Source organism: Kogia breviceps, chromosome 5, assembly GCF_026419965.1.
Source record: "Kogia breviceps isolate mKogBre1 chromosome 5, mKogBre1 haplotype 1, whole genome shotgun sequence".
Taxonomy (NCBI): domain Eukaryota; kingdom Metazoa; phylum Chordata; class Mammalia; order Artiodactyla; family Physeteridae; genus Kogia; species Kogia breviceps.
Genome location: NC_081314.1, coordinates 39312558 through 39325354, shown reverse-complemented (window position 1 = coordinate 39325354; position 12797 = coordinate 39312558). Strand labels below are relative to the sequence as shown.

Below are 12797 nucleotides of genomic sequence, written 5' to 3'. Positions count from 1 at the left end.
ATTTTGTTCTGTAATTATAATCCTGCAGTACATATTATATATAAATTGTCAAAGTTGAAACCAGATATTTACATTATATTGTTGTGTTTAATTTTTCTATTAGAAAGTCTTCCCATGACAAGAAAGGTCAGGATTACGGGAATCTCTTCTCATTTCCTTCATACTCTCAGAAGTCAGAAGATGGTATGCTCATTTAGTCTTTTTGTTGGTTACTTACATATTATAGCTATGGATTTTTTTTTATGCGTAAAAAACTTACCTTCTTTTTACATTTTCCCCAATGTAATAAGGTTTATTTAGTTTTCCTGAGGTGATTCCCAACTGATTGGTCAAAATCAGCATTATGGAAGCATTTAGGTGGAGAAGCAGATGCAAACCTGTGTGTGTGTGCGTGTGTGTGTGTGTAGTGGCGGGGGGAGTGTGAGTGTTTTAAGGCGAGAAAAAAGTATAGACAGAAATTCTGGAAGATCAAAGTTTAATTTTCATGGCAATGTGAATAGATATATGACAGCTTTTTTTTTTTTTTAAAGCTACAAGTGTACCAATATGCACTTGTTTTATTGAACCCTAGTAGCTAAAAGACTAGAACCTTCATAGAAGCAAATTTAATCAGTGTGCATACTTTTTTATTGCCTACATTTCTGTGTGTGGAATTTCTAAGGTCAGAACAACCTAGTTACATTTGAGTTACTGTTTTCCATTTTTTAAATACACACATAAATGTAGATAGCCACACAGATCTGGTACAGGTTCTATATGTATTGATAGATAGGCATTTTTGAAAGCATGTCAAAACAGCTATATAAAACTTTCACATCCAAGTTGCCATTTTAAGAGTCCCTGTTTTGGTTTGAGTGGGGGAAGGATGGAGGGAGGAATTGATAAATTAATTAAATTGAGTGTAAAAGTAAACTGAAGGTAAGCCTACATGCCTTTTCAATTAACCTTTAATCACGTAAGGTTGATGAATGTTATTACTGATATTCCTGAAATGGTTAATGAGATGTGTAAATGCTAAAATAAATCACAGTGAGAACTTTTTAATGTCTCATTTTAAAATAAGTCGTCAGTGTTTTTGAATTGGTCAGTTATGTTTTAAATGATTAGCGTTTGGGACTATTAGGAATTTTTATTACTGTATGCATTTCTATGTTGTTCTACAACAGAGTTAACTTTTTTGAAATATAACATTGTTATATTTTTTATTTTCTGCTGTTTGTATACTGTGGATTATATGATCACAAAATAGGAACTTACAAGATCTATTATCTAGCTAAAGAGATGTCATCAGTAAAAAGAATCAGTTTAACTACTAAGTGGTCCTTATAGAATCTCTTTACTGAAAAAAAAAACTGTAATTTTTAGATTCAGCTAAATTTGACAGTAATGAAGAAGATTCCGCTTCTGTCTTTTCACCATCATTTGGTCTGAAACAAACAGAAAAAGTTCCAAGTAAAACAGTAGCTGCTAAAAAGGGTATGTACTTACATTTGATTTTGTTAAGCATCGCATAAAACGTATCGAGATGGTTAAAGGAAATTTAATGTAATTGGAAACTCTTTGCACTAGGACTTCAATAGAAAATAGGTATAAAGTATAAATGTGTATGAGGAAAATCCCTCATTTTCTAACCATGTGAGGTAATGATTCAGATGTCTGTAAGACCTCATTTTAAAGCTGTTGTAATTATAAAATAATCCCATGCATTGATATGGAAAGACAGCTTTCTGGTAAAGCTGTGCTGTAGTTAGTTGTTGGGTTGTGAAGTAGGCTGAGAGTTTGTGCTGAGAGCAGTTGCCTGCCTCAGCTGTGTAGGCCACGCCTTAACTCCTCCTGGGAGCCATCGCTCGGCTCAGTCTGGGCCTCGTTTGTGAGTCATGCAGCTTTCTTTTCCCTAACCTTAGATTGTTTATGAATAAGTGATTGGAGTTGATTCATGAATCTGTTGCTGGTACTGAGGCACATACCTTGAAGGAGGTCGGTGTTAGTACTTTGTGTTTAAAAGATAATCACCACTTACCCAGAAAGTAAATAAACAGTATGGAATGTCCCTTCAGGATCTTAGAAGCGCACAACAGACACCACCATTGTAGACACACGTTCTAGATGCAGCAGAACAACAGTGAAAAGCCCCTGCTATTCTGAACACACTGGGGCGGTGGTGAGAAATTGGTTGGCCCTCTAGCCCCGCCCTGGCCATGGTCTTTCTCTACTGAGGACTTTCTCTGTTGCTGTGCCCGCCACCCCTTACCTGTGACTGAGGAAAGCGGGTCTGCACGTCTCTCAGGGTTCGTGCCCCTCAGGTTAGCTCGCTCGGGTTTCATGCCAGCTCTCCGCTTCCTAACGCGCTGAAGCTTCCGTAGTGACGACAGCTCCACACCCTCCCATTACCTGGCCCTCTCTTCACTGTCTCATTCTGCACTGCCTTCCTGTACCTCCCAAATGGGCACTCCTAACTCAACTCTTTGCGTTAGGATCAGGTGGGGTCTGCTTCTGGAAAACGCAAACTGAGACGGGCCCTGTAATTTCCCTTTAAGCATCTTTTATCTTGATATGAGCATCTTACAACCACCCTGAAAACTGGGGAGCCCTTTCCCTCTCTGAACATGTCAGCCCGTTTCCTTCATCAGGCTGTTCACCCCCATTCGACCTAACGCGTTAGCTTAGCATTAACTGAAAGGCCAGCATGCACAGCCACTCCTGTCCTGTGGCTCCAGTGCTTCAGAGCAGACGGGCTCAGAGGACTCGCATACCCGACCTACACCCGCCCGGTAGCGTCGCCAGTGCCACCTAACACTGCAGGCCTGGAAACATCCCAGGAGAAAGGGTAGTCACTGCACCACCCCACCGTGTGGAGCCCGCACTCCTGCTTGGGGGCTGCCCCGTGGCTCTAGCGGTAGGAAAGCCCACAGAACGTGCGGGCCTCTCCTGTTCCAACAAGGGGCCTCACCTCGAGCACCGTGTATTGGATCGCGATCACGTTCTCCACAGAAGGAGCGTGAGTGTTTTTCTTTAATAGAAAAGTGTGTGGTTAATTCAGTACATTCTTTTTTTTCAAATTAGGTTTTACTAATCACACAAGTAAAGGCTGATTTATCAATTTTCATAGACTGTAAATGAAGCAAGGTCTTTAAAAACAAAGTTCATCAAAATAAAGGCCTTTGGATCTATTATCCACTTACCTAGAATTTTCATATTTCTTTTCACATAAAAGTACCAAGTCTGGCTTTCAACCTCTGAATGGAAGTGAAGTTTCTATTCATGGTATTTGAGGGTCCAGTAATTTTTTTTTTCTCTAAAACATTTTAAAAGTTAGAACTTAACATGTGGTTATACTTGCGTTATCATTAATGTCTTTTTACTACTGCTTTTTAAAAGTTATTGCTTAATTCATTTTAATGGCCCTTGTTAATTTAAAATATCTCAATTGAATTATCAAAAGGCAAATTATGCAAAATTAAGTAAAAAGCATTTTGTCACCCATGAGCAGTTGTTTGCCTTTACACTGGCAACCAAACGGAGAGAAATCATTTTATCATTTAAGGCTACTCAACTTTATATCAGCAGTAAGAAATTCCATCGTTATAGGACTCCCTCCAGCTTGAATTGTTGGTAAGAATATTACATTGATCTATAAAATGGAAATTTGCTTAATAGGAAAACCATCTTTAGATACAGCCCCTAAGGCCAAGAGAACCCCCAAACAGAAGAAAGTAGAGACTGTAAACTCTGACTCGGATTCCGAATTTGGCGTTCCAAAGAAGACAACAGCACCCAAAGGTGAGGATTATCTTTGTATAACCCTCTAGCATATTCCATGTGGCAAGTGTTTAGTCTCTTCTACTCACTGAATTTAGAGAGACTGGGTACCTATTTTATTTTAATTGCTTCACTCCTCAGTAAGTAATGTTCTAAGAATCAGTGCTGGATGAGAGTACAAAGGAAATACAGCGATTTAGTCCACTTTGTTTACAAATCGAGAAACTGAGACTCAGAGAGGTCAAGTAAGTCAGCAACTTGTGTACCAAAGAATGGTTCAGAGACCCCCTGCAGTGGACTCCCTGGAAGTGGTTATAAAAGGCAGTGGGGGGGTCCTCATTGAAGTGTGAGACTCCTTGGCGGAGGCTGGAGTGGGGACTCTTAGACCAGAGCCTTGTCCTCATCTGGGAGCTGAAACAGCTGTTCTCAGGGCCCCCGCAAGGGCACAGCACTAGTTCCTCTCCCTGCTGTCTCCTCTTTGCCTCCAGAATCTACGAAGTCCTTAAAGACGCTTAAAATATGTAAGACATGATTTCACTAAGGGTAGCTGTTCAGTCTTTCGTCCAACTGATAGATACTATCAACGTGTTTATTTCTTAAAGCGGTGGTTGGGATAAGGAGATACAGACCTACAGGGAACCGAAGGGGCAGAAAAGAAACATAGTGACTAGCGAGGTTGGTACTTAGGCTGTGCATGGTTTGAAACCTTTGTAAATTCAATAGTGCCATCCCATTGATTCATTTGATCAAGTATGACATCCCAAGACCATTTAGGCTATCTTTTACTAGTACAATCAGTCATAGCTCTTAAAGTTTAAAAAATTTAGAATTGCCATTTACTTCCTTTTTCTCTTTCTCTGGCATCATTGTAGGATGGAGAACGTTTGGTGACCATTTACATGTTACCTTCTCCCCTTCCTCCTCCAATGATGAGCATGCGAGATTAGGTAGATGAAAAAAAAAATAGGCTGCATGGGGTGATTCTAGTCTGAGAAGGAATATGGATTTGACAGATGATCTCATGATTAATACTGGGGAATTTAGTTTAGGGCTGTGCTACTTAAAATAGGATATGCAACTGGCTCTTACTGCTGTGTGGCAGGAGAAGTTACAGTAAGCATCCAAACCTTTACAATCTGTGCTAATAAGAAAGTATGTGTTGCTTTTCTATTAATTCATGCTATATTTTTAGAAGTATTGGTCTATGACAAATTAGAAACTAATTTTTTTCATCGCATACAATGTAACAAATTCTCTTCTAAGAGATTTTCTTTTCAGGCCAAGTACCACCTGTGCAAAATGCAAAGGTTTCTTTTATGCATTAGGGGTTTGGTCATTAAAGTTTGTCACCAGCACTTTCCAACTAATTTAAATGTATTGGTGAAATACTCCTTAGTCATGTCAACCCCAGAACTGAAATGGTGCTGACACACTGTTTCTATGTTGATCATAGTAAGAGATCAGGATTGCAGTACCAACCGGGCATGCCAAAGAAGTAAAAGTATAATGCTTTGACACTTTTTATATTGCACTTATTAACCTTGGGAGGAAAAACCCCTTTGTATCATTTTAAGGTAAAGGCCGAGGGGCAAAGAAGAGGAAAGCATCTGGCTCTGAAAACGAAGGTGATTATAACCCTGGCAGGAAAACCTCTAGAACAACAAGCAAGGTAATCAGGAGCATCTTTTTAATACACAGTTTTAAGAATGTTATGTAACTGGCTTAGTTCGCTTGTTACTGTAATGTCTTGTAACATTTAAACCTAGCATCTCTTATCCATAGGGGGCTTGTATATGGTTAAAAAATTATCCACGTGTAAAATTTATATAATCGGGACCACCTCTTGGATAAAGGGCGGCATAAATTAGCCTGTTAGAGTCTTCCACGTCCTGCAGTGGCAGAAGTTACATGCTACCCTAAAATATTACTTTCCAGACCAAATAAAGGCTATTTCTTTTGAACTTGAATTTATTTGACCCGGACTGATTTGATTCTTTTTAACCTGAATTCATTTGACTGTGGCTAATTTTCCCAATTCGTCTGACCCTTCTCCAGCAGTACACTGTCTCTTTAAGGTAAATTAACAACATCAAATGCCACCCTTTTCTCTCTCTCCCCACTTCCTTTTAAAACTTAAAAAACACAAACAGATGACTTTAGCTCCGTGGTGCTCTCCACGCTGACCTTTTCCATCCAGTCATCTGCTGACGGTGGCCCATCCTCGTGACTCTCCTCTGCCTTTTATAAACGCTTACTGCATGCACTACATACTGTCCATAAGTCTTATTTTCCTCTTATGAATTGATAGGTACTTACCAATGAGACAACTTGAATTTTAACTCATCTGTGCATTGTGCAGATTTGCTGGGTAACATAAGTTTAGAAAGAAATAAGTAATGGTGGTATTATGAGATCACCAAGGTGGCAAATTATACTTAATCCTCCTCTTCCCTTCATGAAAATGATTAGGTAACTGGCTTCACACTTAAGTTAGCATTACAGTTCTGCTTTTAAAAGAACCACTGTTGGTAGTATTTCCCAAATATAAGTGAAGTGTAAGGAATAATTCTTTTTAACACTAGTCTTTTTTTTTTTTTTTTCCTAACTTTGGGGTTTTAAATCTCTTTTTTAAAAAAATGTCTAGAAACCGAAGAAAACATCTTTTGATCAGGATTCAGATGTGGACATCTTCCCATCAGACTTCACTTCTGAACCACCTTCTCTGCCGCGGACTGGTCGGGCTAGGAAAGAAGTAAAATATTTTGCAGAGTCGGATGAAGAAGAAGATGTCGATTTTGCGATGTTTAATTAGGTGCCCACAGAGCACAGAAAACAATTTTCAGCAGATAACTTGTGTTGTCCCTTTTGTCTTTTCTGTCTCAGACTTTTGTACATCTGGCTTATTTTAATGTGACGATGTAATTGATGGTTTTTTATTATTGTGGTAGGCCTTTTAACATTTTGTTCTTACACATACAGTTTTATGCTCTTTTTTACTCATTGAAATGTCATGTACTGTCTGATTGGCTTGTAGAATTGTTATAGACTTGTGCATTAGCACAGATTTTAATTGTCATGATTGATTGCAGACTACAGACCTGCTTTTTGAAATGAAATTTAAACATTAAAAATGGAACTGTGTTCTCCGTCTCTTTACTGAAGATGAATGTGCAGTAAAAGCTCTCATACACCTTTAAAATAAATATATTTTATTCTTTGCCAGGAGACTCCATGGAAAAAGGTAAACAGTATATGAACATAGAAAGAAGCATTGTTAAACAATTTCAATGTACAAACAGAGCCAGTGAAAGTACATCACAGACTTGCTAATATATCAAAAAAAAAAAAAATTTCCACTAGTGCTTAAATGAGAACTAAGAAACTGACAGACACTTGGGTCTGTTAACCACTCCACCCCAGCCTCCACCCTGTTCGTAGTGACTGAACCAGGCCAGAGGATGCGGATTCTCTGCCGGTGACTTTGGGAGGCAACGCAAATCCCCCCAGTATCAAGCGGGAATCAGGAAGGATACAGAGTTAGTTACACGGTGCAGGTGAGAGACCAGCCCGTCATTATCCCATGAAACCTCCCTAATGGCTTGTGAACAGGTAAACAAAAACTTATTAACACTGAAAAGTGTTTCTGCCTTGGAGGCTATCATTACTGTAAAAATGTATCTTTTTAAAAAAATTGTGTAGTTATGTCATTAAACAAGTAATAAACCACTTTTAATTTAAAGTGACATCCACAATTGAACAAAATGACATTTGATACCTGAACTGGCAGTTACACTGATGATACAGAATTCTCTTCTGCTAGTGCAGTGAATTTGTTGTATACTTCACTGGGCAACATGACAGAAAAGATGCGGTCTGAGCGCATCCAGAGAGCAAGGACAAGCTTCTACACTAACTAAAGTAGAACACCTTCAGCCTTATCTTGCCACACTGTACGACAGTCCCATTTCCTTACCTCGATGTCTTGATCTGTGAAGGCAAGACAGTTATCTTTTTGACCCTTTCTTAACTGGACATGTAACAGTATAATCCGTTCCATAACCTTGGTGTCTTGGTTATTTGGAGTATGCAAGACAAAAGGAAAGCACCAAACGTATAGGAGAGAAAGAATAGAGCCATACTTCTGTATGTACAGAGTCTTCAGGAACTTAACCAGGGGTAAATCATTTTGACTGGGTCTTTGCCATGCAATCTTCAGTGTTCACAGAGGAGAATAGAAGCTTTTAACTGGTTTTCGGTTGCATGAAATGTCTGATTGATTTTTAGAATTCAAAAAGTTTGTACTTCAGTTAGACAGTGAGGGGTATATATTGATACATATGAAAACTTCTTGGTCCTTCTTGAGTTTGAATATATTTTCAGTCCAAAAACTAAGCAGCAGTAAAAATGTTTTTTCCTTGCATTTTAAATCCCAGGAGTGAAGGTACTGGGGAATGTTGGAAGTGGCTAGAAAGTGTCTTATTGCAGCAGTGGTGACTGACCGATACCGCTGTTCTCCACGGAGCTGGGCGAGGTGCTGGGACTGTGCTCTGCTGTGTTCCCACTCGAGCTTGGGGTCAAGGGTTCATGTCCTTCAGAATTCTCCAGCATTTCCTGAATGAGAGGGGGCATCGAGCCAGGAATTTCCATTTTCAAGGTAATTACACGTTCTGCACCTTTTCAAAAGAGATCAGAGAAATCTGGTAGAGATACGGAGTCAAGGTGATCACCAGGAATCAACTTTCATCTACTTTAACAAGGGTGGGTGAGAACCGTGCTACCAGGGACTCCCCGAGGCTCTCCTAATTTGACACCATTAAAACATTTCCACTTCAGCTGTAGAAGAGCAGCAGAGATAGGGTGACATACTTAAATGTGACAACTCCACACCTCTGTCAGTTTTAGGAAACAGTACCAGTATATATTTACTCGACAAATTTGCAAAGAGAAGCTCCTGGTAAGAGACCAGAAAGAGTGTATCTTGAAGAGAGACAGTGAAAGGAGAGCAGTTCCCCACCACTGCAGGCAGGGACTTGAGAAACAGACGTGTGGCGAACGAGATCACCCGCTCGACGTAGCACCGTGCTGCCCAGGATGGTGGCCGCTAAGTACACGCGAGTGTTTACACCTGCTAGGTTAACTCCCGACGGACAAGCGTGCCTTGGCCACATCAGCCCCATCTCAAGGGCCTGAGAGCCACGTGTGGCTGGTGGCCACCGGACGATGCAGGTTACAGAATGTGTCCGCTCCGTCAGCACCGTCCAGCTAGGTACAGGCAGGGGCGGTATGAAGTTCCACAGCCTCGCAGATTTAAAATCAGAGACGGAGGGGATAAGGGGATGTATGTATACGTAGAGCTGATTCACTGTTATACAGCAGCAACTAACACACCATTGTAAAGCAATTATACTCCAATAAAGATGTTAAAAAATAAAATCAGAGACATCGCAGTGACTGACAGTGGTCAAGACTGGTGACTTCTACACTTAATCCCAGGCTAGGGATGAACTCAGGGTCTCACTGACTCTTACAAGGAAACTCCTTGTCAAACACGTTCGCTGTGCTTCTAGGCACTTTCTGAAATGTCGCGTTTGTTCCCTGGCTCACCAGGCCTTCAGGGAAGGGGAGTGACAACAACAGCACGTCTGTTCCAGGGACGCTGCTGAGCCTTCTCGGTAGGAAAGACCTGCTCTCACACTCAGCTGCCATGTGGCTCCAGGCACTTCTGTAATTGCTCCAGTTGCCATATTAACTGGAAATCACTAGGCAAAAAATAGTTACACCTCTCTGGAAGGCAAGAATCCCTTTGCTTAGAGGTGCAGAAGTTAAATCTGCCTACACACTGAGAGAACAACGGCTAGACTGATGGAGAGAGATGCATAACCAGTCACGGTCACCCTAAGCACTAATAAAAAATTAGTGAACCTGAAAAACTTCCGGTTTGGGTGTTCAGGAAAAACTGAAATCAAGTTTACACAAACCAGAGCACGTATGGAAAGCTGGAATGAAATGTACAAAACGAGAAAATTAAAATGCCGGTCATATAGTATGCTCTCTTGGAAACAGTTTTTCTAATCACTCAGTCATCTGAATTTTAAAGCTCTCCTAATCTACTGAGATCATTGAGTAGGGTAAGACTTGAGGTTTTACTGTTTTTAAAGGCAGGTACTCTTTAATTCCTTTCGATTCCAATGAGAAATGAATTCCAGAATAATAGCAAAAAGGCAGCTACTATCAAACATCCTCAATTAAAACACGGGGTTTTAAAAAGCAATATAATGTGGTCAGGACCGCAAGTCCACCTGGTGGGTGAGTGCAGCGTGGCGGACATACCTTTAGCACTGATGCTGCGGAGATCTGTGATTTTCATGAGGATCTTTGGAAACATGTGAGGCTTGCTGGGTCGTCTCTTTCTGATATAAATTTTTAGTGCTTCCAGCAATGGTTCTTGTAGCTTATCTACTTTTGTTGGTTCCTCAAGGTCCTGACGGTCTAGATTCCAGGAGTAAGGTATTAAATAGTATCAGGACAGAAAGAGTTACTCATTTGCAGGCTAGAGTTTCTGCCCAGTTCCCCTCCCTCCTTGGTTCCACTATATCGTAACCTTATTAATTTGATGATTCAATCACATAAACAAATCTGAAGATGTGTGCAACTGCCTTAAGCAGTGATACTTGAAAATGACTGTCCACATTTTGAAGGCTGGTTGCTTTTGTCCCCGGCAGAGAATTACTTCTCATGACCACGAGGTGTCACTACTAAACTGAATTAAAGGAAACCTAGAGCAGGATGGTTAAAGAGGCAAGGTCAATCAGCCCCCTAACTGATGCCAGTAACTCATTAACCACGCATGATTCGGCCTCCCGTGAGCCAGGAGGGGTCACTACAAAGAAGAACCATATTTCACCCCAGACCTCCCAAGGATGTTAGGGAGCCAACACAATGACTTGTAATCTCAGCCCCTGAAGAGCAAACAGCACATGCAGGTTCTTTGGCTCAACCTAAAAATGTCCCGGGGCCATTTATGTTACAACAGTCTGATCCTACCTTTAAAAAAGCACCTGTGGTAACTGGAGAAACAGCATTTTGGGATTTCAGAGCAGGAAAACCCCAAATGCCTTTATTTAACTTATAAAAATATGGAAAAATGCAACAAACTCTAAGCATGCATGCCTGGCTTTATCCACATGTCCTTTTCCATGCAAAATAACTCCAAAGTGGAGATGAGGAATTTCCCATAAATTACAAGTGTGAGTTGCTCTTCACGGACTCTGACGAGGGTTTTCTAGGTGGTGGTACCTCCACAGATCAAGCAGATGGCGCTGAGAAGGCCTGTCTCCGTGTCATCCATCTCCAGAGGCAGAAGCTGGCCGGCGAAGGTGAACACGAGGTCGGTCAGGGGGCCAAACCCGGCGTTGTGCATCTGGGTTCGATTCAGGGTCAGGCCATCCGAAAACGTCATGGTGTCTTGCTCTGGAGTATACCTGGTGCAGATTCTCAGAATCTGGAAGAAAACCACCACGTTTGCATCATCAAAGTGAGCCTGGCCCAGCAGCCTCCATCAGATCAGGGCAGGAAATCACAGGAAGGCTTCCGAGGAGCTCTGGCAGCACATGAGTCTCTGCCCACCCCCCTTCGGGGGTGAGCGTCTGTTCCAGCTCTTCCCTCAAAAGACCACAGAAGTCAAAACATGGCTAAAGTTCTTTAGGGAATAATAAATAGGACACAGAATTTGAGAAATATCTGTTTATGCTAAAAGTAATTCATCTGACTCAAATAAACATTTACTGAGTACCTACTTATGTCCCAGGCACTGTGCCAGGTGCTTATGAAAAGAAGATGGTTTTTTTTTTTTTTTTTTTTTTTTTAAGAGCTTACAGTCTACCAAAAAAGGCCACTATTTACCACTTATTAAATGCCTGGTGTATATCAAGTGTTACACGTGCTCTCCATTCAACCTTGTGAAGAACTCGGTGAGCTGAATATGTTTCTTATTTTATAGATGAAGGGCCAGAGGCTCAGAAAGGCTAAGCTGGGTGGTCAGCACCACACAGCTGAGATGTGGCTGGCTCTGAGGTATTCCAAGTGGAACTCCCGCTGGGATGCCCTGCTCACGCAGCCCCAGACGACCGTGACCCACGGAACGGGAGCGGAACAAGCAAGGTGCCAGGGCGCTGGCAGAGGGGAAGCTCGGGCACGGCTGGCAGGAAGCCACGGGCAGGTCCACGGACAGGAGGTGGCCTGTCAGCTCAGCCCGGAAGTCTGGTGGGTTTCTCTGGAAAAGCGGCCTGGGTCTCCTGCCACATCTGCCAGCCCCACCCGACACGCCCTCGGTCTGTAACCCTGTGGCCCGCGCTCAACCCCCAGTACCCGTCAGGGCTCTGTGCACCCGCAGCGCTGATCCGCCCAGAGCTGCAGCACTGCACCAACCGGGCCTCCACACTGGACTCTCCCTCGGAGGAGGCCTCCGAGCTGCTGGATAAGTTAACCCCGCCTAGACCCAGCAGGCTAGGGGAGCTGGGGATTTCTCCCAGATGCTCATGTGACTGGGTGTGGTCCCCACGAACGTCAGCCTAGAGGACACTGCCACCAGGGGGTCCTGGGCCCTTCCTGTCCCATGACGTGTCAGAGGGCTGGCCCCCTGAGAAAAAGCCCGTGCCCGCTCCCCGTGATCCCACCAGGGCTCCCGAAAGAAGAACTGCCGAATCTTGCATCGTCTCAGGGAAGTGCCGTGGGTTTGGGGAAAGGACGCTTCCGGTGGGGAAGCCCTTCCAATCTGATGGGCAGTGTGGGTGCAGGAGCCTCACAGCCACTGGACCACGGCAACCAGGGAGGGGCCAGGCCGCTGCAGGGAAGGGCCAGATGCTCCCACGCCGTTCCCCAGGAAGATGCAGACACACGGGACTCCAGCGTGGACACCCAGTGGAGGGAGGCTGCGGCGGCCCTGCTGATGAGACGGTCTGCTGCCGCCGCCTTCCCGGTCAGAAGACGTCTGAGAGCAGCAGGTGGCCAAGAGCACGCCCCACCTAGTGCAGCAACAG

General features: G+C 42.8%; 2 protein-coding genes across 7 annotated transcripts in view; one reads left to right on the top strand and one right to left on the bottom strand.

Annotated features, from left to right (window-relative positions):
- TOP2B (DNA topoisomerase II beta) overlaps nt 1–6900 on the top strand; it is a 65673-nt gene extending 58773 nt beyond the window's left edge. For 2 of the 3 annotated variants that reach the window (XM_059065568.2, XM_059065569.2), the window contains exons 32-36: nt 104–183; nt 1366–1476; nt 3658–3780; nt 5334–5428; nt 6404–6900. In XM_059065568.2, the coding sequence (XP_058921551.1) occupies nt 104–183; nt 1366–1476; nt 3658–3780; nt 5334–5428; nt 6404–6571 (577 nt within the window). In that variant the 3' untranslated portion in view covers nt 6572–6900. The remainder of the gene's footprint in view (nt 1–103; nt 184–1365; nt 1477–3657; nt 3781–5333; nt 5429–6403) is intronic. The other variant, XM_059065570.2, reaches the window with a different exon arrangement.
- A 46-nt stretch (nt 6901–6946) lies between these two features.
- Nucleotides 6947–12797, bottom strand: part of RARB (retinoic acid receptor beta) — a 432877-nt gene continuing 427026 nt past the window's right edge. Inside the window, exons 6-8 of one of the 4 annotated variants that reach the window (XM_059065578.2) lie at nt 11056–11260; nt 10090–10248; nt 6947–8432 (exon numbers count right to left, since the gene is read on the bottom strand). In XM_059065578.2, the coding sequence (XP_058921561.1) occupies nt 8236–8432; nt 10090–10248; nt 11056–11260 (561 nt within the window). In that variant the 3' untranslated portion in view covers nt 6947–8235. The remainder of the gene's footprint in view (nt 8433–10089; nt 10249–11055; nt 11261–12797) is intronic. The other 3 variants (XM_059065580.2, XM_067033889.1, XM_067033890.1) reach the window with 3 other exon arrangements.